Genomic DNA, 14,157 nt, shown 5'->3' with positions numbered 1-14,157 from the left:
AGATATCTGTCTTTCTGTGCATGGAAATATTTTTTCCCTCTTTTCATTCCTCTCGTTTTAAAATTTCATTCTTTTGCTTATTTGTAATGTTTTGTACTTTTCCCTGCATGACTAGGGGTGTTTGATTGTCTGTCTTATTCCCCAAAGTAAATTTATTATGGACAGTTACTTTTAATATGATGCATGATATGTTTGTAGACTTATTATATATCCTGGTTTGTACAGAGTGTTTATATTCCTGGGAATTTCTTTATTTTAAACCAGTATGATTTACATTGTCATTTGGTTTTACAAATACGTAAATTAAGGATGAAAATATAAATATACCTTGTTACAGCCAGCTTTCCCAACCCCCTACTGCTCACTCCAGGAGTAGCTATTTAAAAATGTCTGTCAATTTTAAAACAAAATGTCTAGATTAATTAAGTAAGAAAATAAGACTTTGTGTCTTTGCACAAGTACTAATAAACTATTTCTTTTTGTTTAATAAACTAGAAGATTGAACTTTGTAAAATCCCCAATGTCTTGAAATTCTAATATTGTTTGATTTTTATCTCTTCAGTAATTCTTTTAGCATCTAAAATATTTAGGGCCATGGTACCCATACAATTTTGGACTTGTAAAATGATGTAGTTTCATTGTTTGTACCTAGTATTACCCTTTATAATACAATAAAAATGATCATAGAGCCTTTTTCTCTAAAATATATCTATTGTTTTCATCCTTGAAATTGGATTTCTTTTTGTTTTCTTAATTTAGTCAGGACCAGTCATCATCTTAGTTTTTAACTATTGTATTTGTAGTCTGCTTGACTTTTAAATGAGATGTTCTAGCTTAGAAAACTTAAGATTGTTCAGACTTCTGTAAGGCTAAGACCCTTTTTTTTCCCTCTCTAACTTCTTTAGCCTTTCCTTAATCTTCTCCTCAGCCTTAGTGCTTCCATCTGTGTGTTTTCATTATATTGAAGCACAGCTATAAGGAAGGAACCATACTTTTGGATCCAGAATAATTCTAGCTGCTATATATGAGATAAAAGTACTGAAATTGTTCTTTCTGGAGGCCAAAGAAAGGAAGATTTAATATATGAGCCTTTGTTTTAGCCAAGAATCCAGTTATTTTGGTCTATTCTGAATCAGTGATGTCACAGCTAACCCTTTAGAAATGAAGTAGTGATTATTCTTTAGCCAGTTTTTTCATGGAGTCTTTTTTTTTTTTTGGGTCTGGTCGTGGGGCCTGAACTCTGGATCTGGGCACTGTCCCTCAGCTCTTCAGCTCAAGGCTAGTGCTCTACCACTTGAGCCACAGTGCCACTTCCGGCTTTTTTCTTTTTTGCTTATGTGGGCCTCATGCATGCAAGGCAAGCGCTCTACCACTGAACCTTCCCAGCCCTCATGGAGTCTTTCTTACTGCTTATGTCTTACCACCTATATAAAAATTTATGTGTACTTGCATGGTTTTAGAGGACAACTGGTCCATGAGGTTAAGATGTACAAGGTCGTTGAGATGCTAGTTTAGTCCTTACTTTGTGATTGAACTGTACAATAGTCCTTTTACACCATTGTTTCCAGATCAACTTACAGCAAAGAAGCTTATACTTTCATAGTATAATGAAATATTTCCAGCTTGCATGTTAAATAGTTAAATAGAAACTTAGTTTTCTCTTTTAGTCTGCATGCTGTGGGCTCTCAGGAAACAGATAGTATAAGATTGTTACTGGGTTTTTTTGTTGTCTGTTTTGTGAGTTGGGTTCAAGTTTTGTTTTTCCTATTATTCTATAATTGAGGTTTGTTGATTACTTTTCATCTGTATCTGTATCAGACCTTAGCATTTTACTAGTACTGACCTAATCATTGAGTGAAGAAGAAGCTTTTTCGCATGAGTTCATATAGTCTCCTCCATGTGAGCTGATGACAGAGGACTTGGTATTGGTTTAGGTAAATGTGGAAGAAACTAATGGTATATTCCAAGAGTGAATTCCCTAAACTTGAGCCTCTCTTTCTGTTTATTCCATTGAAAGTAGGTTCAGCTGCAGCCCGGAAAGAAATCATAAGAAACAAAATTCGAGCAATTGGCAAGATGGCAAGAGTCTTCTCTGTTCTCAGGTAAAAAGATAAATAATTAAATAAATAAATAAATGTATTTGTGATTATTTGTTTTATAAAAATTAGTTCTTTTTGTACTTTATGAGCATTGTCCTGTTTGCTATGCAGAAGCAACAGGTCACATTTTTTAAATAAATTAGTTGTACATTTATATACTAAACAAGGTAATAAAAGTTCCTTTGAACCTAGGGAGTGTTTTTGGTTGTTTTTTGGTTTGTCTGTCATTTTTATTTTTTATTTTATTTTTGGGGTGCTAGGAATCAAACTTAGGACCTCACATATACTAAGCCACTTTGCAACTGAAACTAAAATGTTTTACTTTTGTGATTATTGTTGCTCTCTTTTGCTATTTCTTGTCTTTTTATGATGAAAGTACTAAAGTTACATCTTGAAAACTAGAACAGGATAAGAAGGAAGTATTACTTACTAGTGTTTGTAATGCAGTTGCTTAGCAGTGTAGGATGACCCTTTTTGCTAGATCCACAAATTGCCTTCCTGAGGTTAATTTAGGAAGACATGTTTACACAGGCATATGAATATCTTTTATTAAAAATTGTTTACAAACTGATTATAATAAATATTTGAACCTTAAAGCATATGAAATATTATATATTCTGATGCCCATTGATGAGATAAAACTTTTGAAGAAACCTATGTTCCTCAATTGTAATATATACCCTTCTATATGAGGTAACAGAATAATGGAAAATATATATATTGGGATTGAGGATAATATGTAATTAACAATAAATGTTGTAAATTAAATGGCCTACATCTGGGTTCTATCCCTTTGAAATTATTTGTTGGAAGTCCTTGATTTTATATATTTATATGTATATATATATATATATATTTTTTTTTTAATTAGTTCTGGGGAAATGCACCTAGGACCTTATATATATTAAGCAAAGACTCTTAACACTAAGCTACATCCCCAGATCTTCTGATGTTCATTTTTATCTCTCTACTGCAGGGAGGAGAGTGAAAGTGTGCTGACACTCAAGGGCCTGACTCCCACAGGGATGTTGCCTAGTGGAGTGTTAGCTGGAGGACGGCAGACCCTGCAAAGTGGTAATAATGTTATGCAACTTGCTGTGCCTCAGATGGACTGGGGCACACCTCACTCTTTTGCTAAAAATACACATAATGCATGCAGAGAATTCCTTCTGCTGTTTAGTTCCTGTCTTAGCAGCTGACATAGGCAGGAGGCTTTATGATAGGTAGTATCTGATTAATACCTGACCAGGGTGGAATGCTGATAGAATGGGTAGCCCTTGAGTTAAAAATCATGGCCAGTTCCTCAGCTTTTCCTGAAATGATATGGAAATAACTCATATCATCGTATCATAATGTCTGAAATATTTATTTATTCATTTGTCTAATGTATCTTTTTTTCTTTTAAAAGCCCTGAATCAGGGATGTCCCCTTACTAAAATTAGAATGTAACTCCAAGTTTCTTTATTTTTTTAAATTTGTGTAATTGTATTAGACTGATATTTCAGATACTTAATTTTAGAATTAGCCTGCTTTAGCCCCAGAATTTCACTTAAGATTCACAAAAGATTTTTGCAAGGTTTTGTACCCTGGTAAATGATGCCAAAGTTTGTTTTCTGTGGTGTTTGTCAAATGTTCTATGTATAATTGACTGTCTGTAACATGCTGTTTCCTTCCTCTGCAGATGTAGCTGCTTTCTTAAATCTGTCTGTCTTTCTTTAGGTTAGCTGTATGTCTGTAAATACATGTTTAATTAAATTACTCTATCAGACACTTGTCTGTCTTTTGATGTAGAAGCAGCTTTGTAGCACCTTGTTTTGAGGTTTGCTGCATTTGTTGCTGCACTTTGTGCATTCTGAATATGAATGTAACGTTAGATATTAAGTCATTGTTATAAGGGTTGAATTTAAATCCTGTAAGTTAAAATTCAAAGGGTGTTATTAAGTGTGCCTTTATTTTGCATGAAAATAAAAAGAATTATACATAAAGCATTCCTGTAATCTGGCTCATTGAATGTTTTATAGATTTCAAAAAGCTAACTTTTTGTAATAAATATTTGTGTAAATACTGGCTTAACTTTTTGAAAGCCCATTACAGATAAATAGAAGAAAGTTGTGTGAATGTTGTAGCCTATATACAGTAACTCATAGTCTATATTTCTTCCCTTGTGGGAAAGCAAAAATTGTGATGTAAAAAAGTTAATTAATGCCACTTTTGACAGCCCTCTAAGGGTCATTATTCTGATAAAACAAGCAGCAACAGATCTGTTTTCTTAAGTCCTGATTACAATTTATTTTTGTTATAATTAGAAAATTTTAAATAAAAAATTAATTTAAATATTTGAATAAATTTGAATTACATTGACCTTTCACAGTTTGACTGTTCCCAGTCTTATAATAAATCCTCTTTAATAAAAAGAATTTTCTCCTTAGAAAAGTAATTATTGCCCTTTACATGTTGTATTTTATATGTTACTGTATTGTCTCCTACCACCATTGGCATATCTGAGATAGTCAACTATGTTTTAAAATTATTGATTTGAACTTTCATTCTAAATGAGATGTTTTGTTTGGTTGGTTTTCTTCCTTTTCTTTTTTGCCGTGGTGTTGATAATCAAACCAGTGAGCATTCACTGTGCTACGTACAACCCTAGCCCCAAGTTTCTTTTTTTCAGTTAAAAAATTTTGCTTTTGATTCTATGCATATCTTGTCTTCTGTTTTTTAATTATAATTAGAAAAATATGCTAAAAAGCATTTCATGAATGTACATTAAAGCAATTAAGAAGATCTTAAATATTCAGTAGAAAACTCACAAAATGTTAGAAAAGGATAATTTTAATAGTTTAAAGAATGTTATACTATTCTGTTTAGAAAAGATAAATAAAACTGAAAGGTATACATAAATAAATCTACACTACAGTTATATCGCAACAATCCGTGGATATATTGTTTTACATTGTATCCATTGCCTTTAGATTACAGTTAGCATCTGCTAATTACATGCTTTGTTGACAAATCAGTACTTCTATTTATTCTTAATTCACATGCAGCCTGAAGCTTATTCAACTTGGAAACCACCCTCAACTGCAGGGAAAGTTTGAAAGACAGCAGCTTTGCTGAAGGGACTGTCTATACGCAGCATAGAGTGAGTTAATAGGCGTTGAGTTTAAGGGGTTTAATTTGGGAAACTGGATAGATAGTTCCCAATTCTACTAGTTAGTGTTGGTTCTCTATGGTATGATTTAAGCTTTCAGTTGAAGTTAGCTCCTTAGCATATGATAAGCCCAACCTCATATAGAAGTTGCATCTGTATGATTTTTTTTCAAAAAATTGTCCAACATTTTTTAGTTCAATAGATAAATATCCTGATAGTAATGTGTACAACTGAGAGGCATTGCCAGAAGAAAATGTTTTAATTCTCAGACCTCAATCTTACAATCATTTGGATAACAGTAAAGCTAATTCACCTAATACTTGAGTATTTGTACAAACTACAACTCTACTGGCATTATATTTTATGTTCATGTTTTATGTTATTTTTTTTCCTAGAATTTTTTCTTTTTTCTTTTCTTTCTTTCTTTCTTTCTTTTTTTTTTTTTTTTTTTGCCAGTCCTGGGGCTTGAACTGGTTGTCGTTGAGCCTCTTTGTGCTCAAGACTAGCACTCTACAACTTGAGCCACAGTACCACTTCCATCTTTTTTTGAGTAATTTGTTGGAGATAAGAGTCTCATAGACTTTTCTGCTGGGCTGGCTTCAAACCATGACCTTCAGATCTCAGCCACCTGAATACGATTATAGACGTAAGCTGCCGTGCCTAACTCTTTATAGGAATTAAGTTTGGTGCTAGCACTATCATACTGCTTTCACCAGGTCCTATGTAGAAAATGTTACCATCTGTATTTCAATAATGTCAGATTCCTTTTGATTATTTTCCTGTGTTGTGTTGAGGAACAGAGTTAAAAGGCAGTACTGTATTGAAACTGATGATCAGCCTCAAGTTTCAATACAGTTCTGTCCTTTACAGATGCCCTGTAAGTAAAAGCACATAGAGGAACATACAGTAGTGCCTTTCAGATATAATTTTGCAATTATTAGATCTTTTTCTTTCCAGCCTAGTGCTTAAATTTCAAATGTCCATTTTTCTATTCTAAGCATTCAAGTGGCCTAATAGGCAGTTTTGAGTATATCAGTTTGTATTTTGGAAAAGAAAAGATCAGTTAGAGATATCAAGAAATAGCAGAGAATATAATTTTATCTAAAAATACTTCTGCATATATAGTTAAAAGTCAATTGAATGATTTAAAAACTGTTACCATGTTTTATAGCTTGGAAAGTAGACCTTTAGACCATTGATATAATTTGCTTTCTACTTCTCTTAATGAGATGGGGGGGGCGGTGTTTGTTTTTGTTTTTGCCAGTTCTGGGGCTTGTACTCAGCATCTGAGCACTGTCCCTGAGCTGCTTTTTTGCTGAAGGCTAGCATTCAACTACTTGAGCCACAGCCCCACTTCTGGCTTTTTTTATTTCTGTGGTACTGAGGAGTCAAACCCAGAGCTTCATGCATGCTAGGCAAGCACTCTACCACTAAGCCATACTCCTAGTTCTCAAATATGTTTTTAATATTAATTTATTACTATGCAACAAATTATAGAATGCTTCACATATAGTTACTTTTTTAAAATTTTATTTTATGGAGTACTCTGGAGTTGAACCCAGGGCCTCATGCATGCTAGGCAAGCACTCTGTTACTAAGCCACATTCTCAGCCCTCAAATATAGTCACTTCTATGATCACAAACTCTTAAAACATTGTGATAAACATTTTTTTCATTCCAATTTTTGAATTGTAAAGAAAAATGTTTTGGGGTTGTTTTTTTTTGCCAGTCCTGGGGCTTGAACTCGGGGCCTGGGTACTGTCCCTGAGCTTCTTTTGCTCAAGGCTAGCATTCTACCACTTGAGCCACAGCACTATTTCCTGCTTTTTCTTTCTTTCTGTCTTTTTTTTTTTTCAGTCCTGGGGCTTGAACTCAGGGCCTGGGCACTGTCCCTCAGCTCTTCAGCTCAAGGCAAGTGCTCTACCACTTGAGCCACAGTCCCATTTCTGGCTTTTCCTGTGTCTGTGGTACTGAGGAATTGAACCCAGGGTTTCCTGCATGCTAGGCGAGCACTCTACCACTGAGCCACCTTCCCAGCCCTATTTCCGGCTTTTTCTGTTTATGTGGTACTGAGGAATAGAACCCAGGACTTCATGCATGCTAGGCAAGCGCTCAACCACTAAGCCACACTCTCAACCCAAGAAAAGTGTTTTGAAGAGTAGGAATTCTAGGGCTGATCAAATAGAGATGTTATTCCACTTTTCTATTTGTACAAATTATGAATACTTTCCAGTTGTCCAGTGTCAGTAGTAACATGTATGTTGGGCATATACTGTATCTAGTTTATAGTATACTTTAACAGTTAAAGAGGATTAACTCTTCCTTAATTCATCAAATAGAGTACTCATTCTACATTTTTTTTGACTCCTAATCCTCTTCTCTACCTGATTAAGAACACCACTGTTTTCTAATTTGGCCTATATATTAATTCTATAGATTCATTAGTGTCCTTTCAAATTAATAACTGCTTTGGATAAGGTATATCATTTCTAAATCATATTTATTCCTGTAAGGACACTTAAGGAATAATTACTGTAATGGATCTTACTATAGAAGGATGGGACATTATTGTTTAAGATATTGTGAGGGTAGTTACTTTGGGCAAGACAATCTTTTGAGGAAATACTGTTCTCTGCAATCTCAGGTCTTGGTCATAAATCTAATAAGCTGTTTTCATAGTTTAAACCCAGAAATGAGCTAAAAAAGAATTTTAATTATAAAATGCATACTAAATATATTGAAGTACTTTAAATGAGCCAAACAAGTGATATCAAGAATGCATTTGTCTTTTTTAATCTGATTTATATGTATATTATAGAATAATAACTATCCCTTAATCTCTGACTGGCAGAGGGGTTTGAAAAGATGTTCAGTACCCTTTCTTTCTTTCTTAAGAAAACAGACTCCAATTTTGGGACCGATTCAAGTTTATCATAAATTGAACATAGATTTACTTAAGCTTATAGATATTTAGGTTTTTGAACTATTACTGTCACAGTACAAGTTGGGCATAGTGAAACATATCTGTAGTGCCATCTTAGAAACTCTAGGTCCTGAGGTTGGAAGATCTCTTAAGGAATTTTAGACTAGCTTGGAGAACATTGTGAGATCCTATTATTGGAGGATAGGGGGAGGAAGTTTATGTTAGCAGGATGGACCATTTTTGGTTCTCCCCAAAGAACAAATATGTAGAATGCCTATATTTAGACTAATTCACCAAGTTTAGGATCTTTAAATTCTTTTGCAGTCATGCCAGCTTTTGTTGCTTATGTTTTATCTTAAAAATTAGAAATGACAGGAGAACCATAGCTCTTCCCTTCAATTTTTTTATCTTAGGGAACCAACTGATTATGAATATTGTTTCCCTTAGAAATAAAAGATCCTCATTTTCTTTTCTGCTACAATTCTATCATAATTTTAGCCTAGTGAATTTTCCTTTGATTGTAATGGATATGATACAGTATACAATGGAAAATTCTTAACACTTTCAAAATACTGAATTTGAAATCACTAATTAAAACTGGAGTACATTTGCTGGATGCTAAGATATCTGTGTTTACAATAGGTCTCCACGTTCCGTTCTGAGTGATGTCATAGTGCTGTGTGTAAACTGCTGTGGTGTTAGGATTTGGGGTATCAGTTGGGATTCTCTAATATGGGTACTATTTGTCTTAAATTGTAAATGATTATGTAGTATGAGATACTATGTTATATTAAGTGATCATTGCCTTTTCTGCTGTACAATATGACCCTTCTCATCTCTCTCATTCATTTTGCATGCCTCTGCTCACTTCTGTACAGCCACAGTTGAGGCTATTGAGGCTGAAAAAGGTATGATCAGAGTCCTTGCACTGGGCAGAGATCTGTGGTATGTGGGTGGGCATCAGAGAATGTCCTGTGGGTGTGTCTTACTCCTAGCTTGTGCAGCTCAAGATGAATCATACTGACTCATCAAGTTTAACTATCATATACCTCTCTTTTTTTTTAACCACAAGGGTTGATGTCCATAGTTGACTCTTTTTTTTTCTCTTTTCCAGTATTATATGCATCCACAATTTAATGTTTCTGATTTCTTTAGAATATAGCATGTTATGCTATGTGATATAGCTTTTAAAGTTTCCTATTTTAGTGGAAATTCCTAAACTACTCTGCAAATAGAGATTTCCCCATATTTTGCATGATTTTATACTACTAAGATTTTTCCCCCATAAGTAAAATCCCCGCTAGGTAAACAAGTGAGTTTATTTTTACCCATTTTAGTAATATACCCATATACTAACAGTGCAAGAACTGTTAATTATATATATGTAATATATATAAATATATATATTACATATATATATCTCAGTTTGGGCTATAGTTCTAGGGTAATATCATGTATTAGCTTGATAATGCATACTACTTTGTATTTTGCCCTAGCCATTTGATTGGATCATGTATACAGGCTGAGCCCTGGGGATTACACTTACTAAGCAACCAGATTAAGGCTAGTTGTATGGAAATCTTTTCATAAACATTTTAATAATGGAGGATACATCATTCCAAATAAAGTGAATGAGAATCCATAACCATAGCTGAATGAAAGATGGTTGCCATTTTTTGTTTGCTTTTGTGCCACTGCTAGGGCTTGAATTCAGGACTTTGAGCTCTTTTTTTTCTCTACCACTTGAGCCACACCTCCACTTCTAGCATTTTGCTGGTTAGTTGGAAATAAGTATTTTGGTTTTTTCTGTCCTGACCGGCTTCAAACTGCAATCCTCAGATCTCAGCCTCCTGAGTCACTAGGATTACAGATTGAGACACCTAGCATGGTTGCCATTTATTTTGCTTTTGGGTTCCTGAAGAATTTGTGGTAAATAGCTAGTGAATTATAGACATCTCCTGAAATATAAAACTACATTTTACTCTCAGCCCTACAGGTCTAACTTCTGCAATCATTCTCCACCTCCAAGATAGTCAATGACTTTATCTGCTAAATTTTAACTTAGCTTTACCTCTTTCTTCTCCCAAGCTTTTTGTATGGATTTATATACCGAGGATTAATCTTGTTTAATCTCCTCACCCCTACTCTTGTTGGTACCTTACTGTGGTGGTCACTGTAATCTTAGGATCTGGGGTAGGAAATAATTGGCATACTGATGCCCAGAGACCATTGCCCACAGGTTGATATCGTGGGCTGGGAGGGTTCATTTTTGTGTTTTCTTTTTTTAAAGCTAGGCTAATGCTTGTCATCTATAAAGCAATCATGTTGATATTTAGGTTTAAGAATTTCATATTTAAGTGGGAAGACTTGAAATGGGGACAGGATACAGTTAAGTAAGATTTAAGGTCTGTTGCTATATAGAGCTAATTTCTTTCTTCTAAAGAATCATTAGTTATGTTTTTTAAATCTCAGCATTATTTTATAATTACTGACTTATCAAATTTGCATTTTGTTAAGCAATACGAGGATTCTCTCCACCACATAGAATCTGCAGTTTTGAAGAGGCAAAGGGTTTGGATAGGATCAATGAAAGAATGCCACCTCGGAAAGATGCAGTACAGCAAGATGGTTTCAATTCTCTGAACACCGCACATGCCACTGAGAACCACGGGACTGGCAACCATAGTGCCCAGTGACCAGCAGCTTCCCAGGGACTCTCATATCTCGGGCCCCAAATGGACCGATCACCCGAGGAGCTGGAGGGTTCAGCCAATCTGACTATAACTGTCACAATCCCTCTGAAGAAACCATTGTGCTTTTTAAAACCTTAGCCCCCTTCCTGGATGGAGGCTTGAGGGCCCTGGGACATGTGCTATCTGATAAGATTTGGTCATTGCTGCCTAGGTGGAGAGCAGTGAGCAAGGGGCTTGAGGCAATTTCCAGTGGAGGGTATCTACACCTCCATTTATGCTTGTGGTTCACACATTTAAGTTTACAAATGAGATACCTTTTTTTTCCCTCTCAGTAGAATTAGGTTTGTTTGTTTTTTTTCAACCATGACTTCAAATGCAATCCTAAGAATTAATGTGAACTTTTTTTTCCCCCCATGAAATGTCATTAAAGAATGAATTCGCATGGTCTTAAAATATATTTCTGAGGTTACTAGCTGTATTTTGAATTGTAGGAAAAAATGCTGAGAAACCCAGTTGGCGTTTATACAAAATGCTAACCTCAGGTCTATAGTTCTTAAATGTGGCTAATTCTGTAATACAGTCTTGGTATTTTTCAATTATGAATGCTCAGACTATTTCTAGGAAGACTCTTTTACTTGAACCCAAATCCAAAAACTAGAGTCTTTTTTTGCCCAGATCTTTTGAGATTTATACCCCAGAGATTTAAGAAGAAAACCTCTAAATTTCAAAATTAATGAATTACAGAATTACTCATTTAAGGTACTTTAAAAGAAGTTTGTACATTGTCAAAGTAAATTTTAATTGAAATCATGTCTGTAAAACTTGACGTATTTTGTGTATGCATGTTTTCATTTTGCAAATATTTAATATATAGACCTATGATGTACAGGTACGACATATATAGGTTACCTAGATGTTATGCGAAATTTTAGTTTATCGTGAGTTGCTAAAATAGCCACCAGGGTGATTTGCTGCTGGCTTCCTATCCTTTTTATGTTTTAATGCAGAGGAAATTTTAAAATGTTCTGAAAATGTTTTTGATTAAGCAATGCAGCCTAGAAGCAATGGTTCTGTTCAGTCCTTCAGATGCTAGTGGAAGCATAAGTCAAGACTGCATGTGAAATTTTCTTCTAATAGTTACAGAACTGCTTGGTTAAACTAAATGGAACCATGTGCTATAATTTTACACAATTATTGACCTGTATTGATTGCCACTGTAGTTTGGTACTCCCCTTTACTTTGGTGGCCTGCTTCCCTCATGCCCTGGAATACAACTCAGAGCTCCAGGCAGCGGAACCATCCGTTGTTTTGTTTGCCAGAAAGTGCACCCTGTATGGTCTCCTGTCTAAGTTGGAAATATTATGCATGTGCAGGACTAATCGAGTATTTTATAACCAGTAGCACACAATAAATTCCATGCATGGGCCGCTGCTCCTATCTCTGTGTTGGGTTTTATTTGGAAGATAGTTTGATTTGAACTTTCTATGAAATCAAAAAATTCTGTTAATGCGCTGGGATATCCTCCAGGGAAGATTACAGTTGGTGGTGATTTGATTAATTAAATTCTTATCTTTATAATATTGGGGATTTTTTCCCCTTAAACTTTTGTTATACTTGGTTAATCTGAGTAGCTGACACTAGAGGACTTAGGATGCCTACCATAGGCCTCCTTAATCTAATAGTTAATGTCATTATTTTAATTAACTTTAACTGGAAAGAAAATGTATTTGTGGTATTTTTGAGTATTCTAACAGTAAGTAGGAAATATAATTGTCCTACAATCATACTAACTCATATCCATAATCAAAGTAAGTATAGGACTTTGAAAGTTTTGCTCACGTTAGAATATAACTTTAATTTACTTAGGTTTTAAATAATTATACAATAATATACATTATAAAGTCTTAATCTACATAGTATATATATTTTTTCTAATTCCAGAAACAAACCAAATTTCTTAAAGTGTTGACTTTTGCAACTTTTATGTTCTGTAATATCAATTTGCAAGCCTCCATGAATTGCCTCTGATATATACTGTATACCTTAAGGTATATTTCTTTATGTTACTATTTTAAATAGGAACTTAAATAGTATATTGGAGACTAGAACTTCCTTAGTTCTTAGATTCATCACTAGGGTTTTATAGTGTTTGTAGTAATTAGGGGTAAGCATGAAGCAAACTAGAGGAATTGATGTTTAAGAAAGATGAGGAAAGTAAAAGAAAGGAACAATTCAGAAAAAAAAAAGTATATAATCATCATAGGATCTCTTACCCTAACCTTACGGTTTCTAATCTATTGATTAGGATTTTTTTTTACTTGTCTGTCTCGTTCTCTTTTTCCTTCTCCAACCCCTCCCTCCTTCCTTCCTTTCCACAGTGCCTCACTATGTAGCCCAGAATGATGTTGAACTTCACAATCTTCCAGCTTCAGCCTCCTAAGTGCTAGTATCACAGGCATAAGCCACCACCATGCCTGGCCTTGTAGCCTATCTTCATCACTTATTTCACAACAAACCTTTGTTAAGTATGTAAGGTTTTTTGTTGTTGTTGTTGTTGTACTTTATTTGTTTGTTTGTTTTTTGGTGGTTGTGGAGCTTGAACTCTGGGCCTGGGTGCTGTCCCTCAGCTCTTCAGCTCAAGGCTACCGCTTGAGCCACAGTGCCACTTCCGGCTTTTTCTGCTTATGTGGTGCTGAGGAATTGAACCCAAAACCTCATGTATGCAAGGCAAGCACTCTACCACTGAGTCTCTTCCCAGCCCAGTGTGAAAGGTATTTTATTGCATTTTATTGCAATTCATAATGAATGAAAATTGTGAAAACTTCAGACCTTTCTGAATTGTTACTATTTAAATGGTCTATCAATATGAATTGCAATACTGGTAAAATGAATACCATGTTTTTCTGTCATTCTCCTTTATATTAAAAAATGATACTTCTTTTTCTTTCTTTTTTTTATTGTGAAAATACTGTATAGAGGGGTTACAATTACATGGGCAAGATAATGAGTACATTTCTTATCTTTGTTCCTTTCTTTCCCTTCCTCTCTCCCTCCCTCCCTTCCTTCCTCCCTCCCTCCCTTCCTTCCTTCCCTTTCTATCTTTCTTTCTGTCTTTCTTTTTCTTTCTTTCTTTCTTTCTTTCTTTCTTTCTTTCTTTCTTTCTTTCTTTCCTGTCTTTTCTTTCTTTCCTTTCTTTTCTTTCTTTCCTTTCTTTCTTTCTTTCTTCTTTCTTTCTTTCTTTCTTTCTTTCTTTCTGTCTTTCTGTCTTTCTGTCTTTCTGTCTTTTTCTGT

The 14,157-nt window shown here is 34.5% G+C and overlaps 1 protein-coding gene across 8 annotated transcripts in view; it reads left to right on the top strand.

The window, feature by feature from the left end:
- The window catches only part of Ppp3cb (protein phosphatase 3 catalytic subunit beta), a 58,402-nt gene extending 46,099 nt beyond the window's left edge, over window positions 1-12,303 (top strand). For 3 of the 8 annotated variants that reach the window (XM_070020569.1, XM_070020568.1, XM_070020570.1), the window contains 4 exons: window positions 2,018-2,102; window positions 3,076-3,173; window positions 9,052-9,081; window positions 10,691-12,303. In XM_070020569.1, the coding sequence (XP_069876670.1) occupies window positions 2,018-2,102; window positions 3,076-3,173; window positions 9,052-9,081; window positions 10,691-10,869 (392 nt within the window). In that variant the 3' untranslated portion in view covers window positions 10,870-12,303. Of the gene's footprint in view, window positions 1-2,017; window positions 2,103-3,075; window positions 5,242-9,051; window positions 9,082-10,690 lie in introns of those variants that run through there. The other 5 variants (XM_070020573.1, XM_070020574.1, XM_070020571.1 and 2 more) reach the window with 4 other exon arrangements.
- The last annotated feature ends 1,854 nt before the right edge of the window (window positions 12,304-14,157 follow it).

Source organism: Dipodomys merriami, unplaced genomic scaffold (assembly GCF_024711535.1).
Source record: "Dipodomys merriami isolate MVZ:Mamm:240054 unplaced genomic scaffold, mDipMer1.0.p SCAF_14, whole genome shotgun sequence".
NCBI classification, from domain to species: Eukaryota; Metazoa; Chordata; class Mammalia; order Rodentia; family Heteromyidae; genus Dipodomys; species Dipodomys merriami.
The sequence above is the reverse complement of the archived record's forward strand: the minus strand, read 5'-3'. Positions and strand labels throughout refer to the sequence as shown.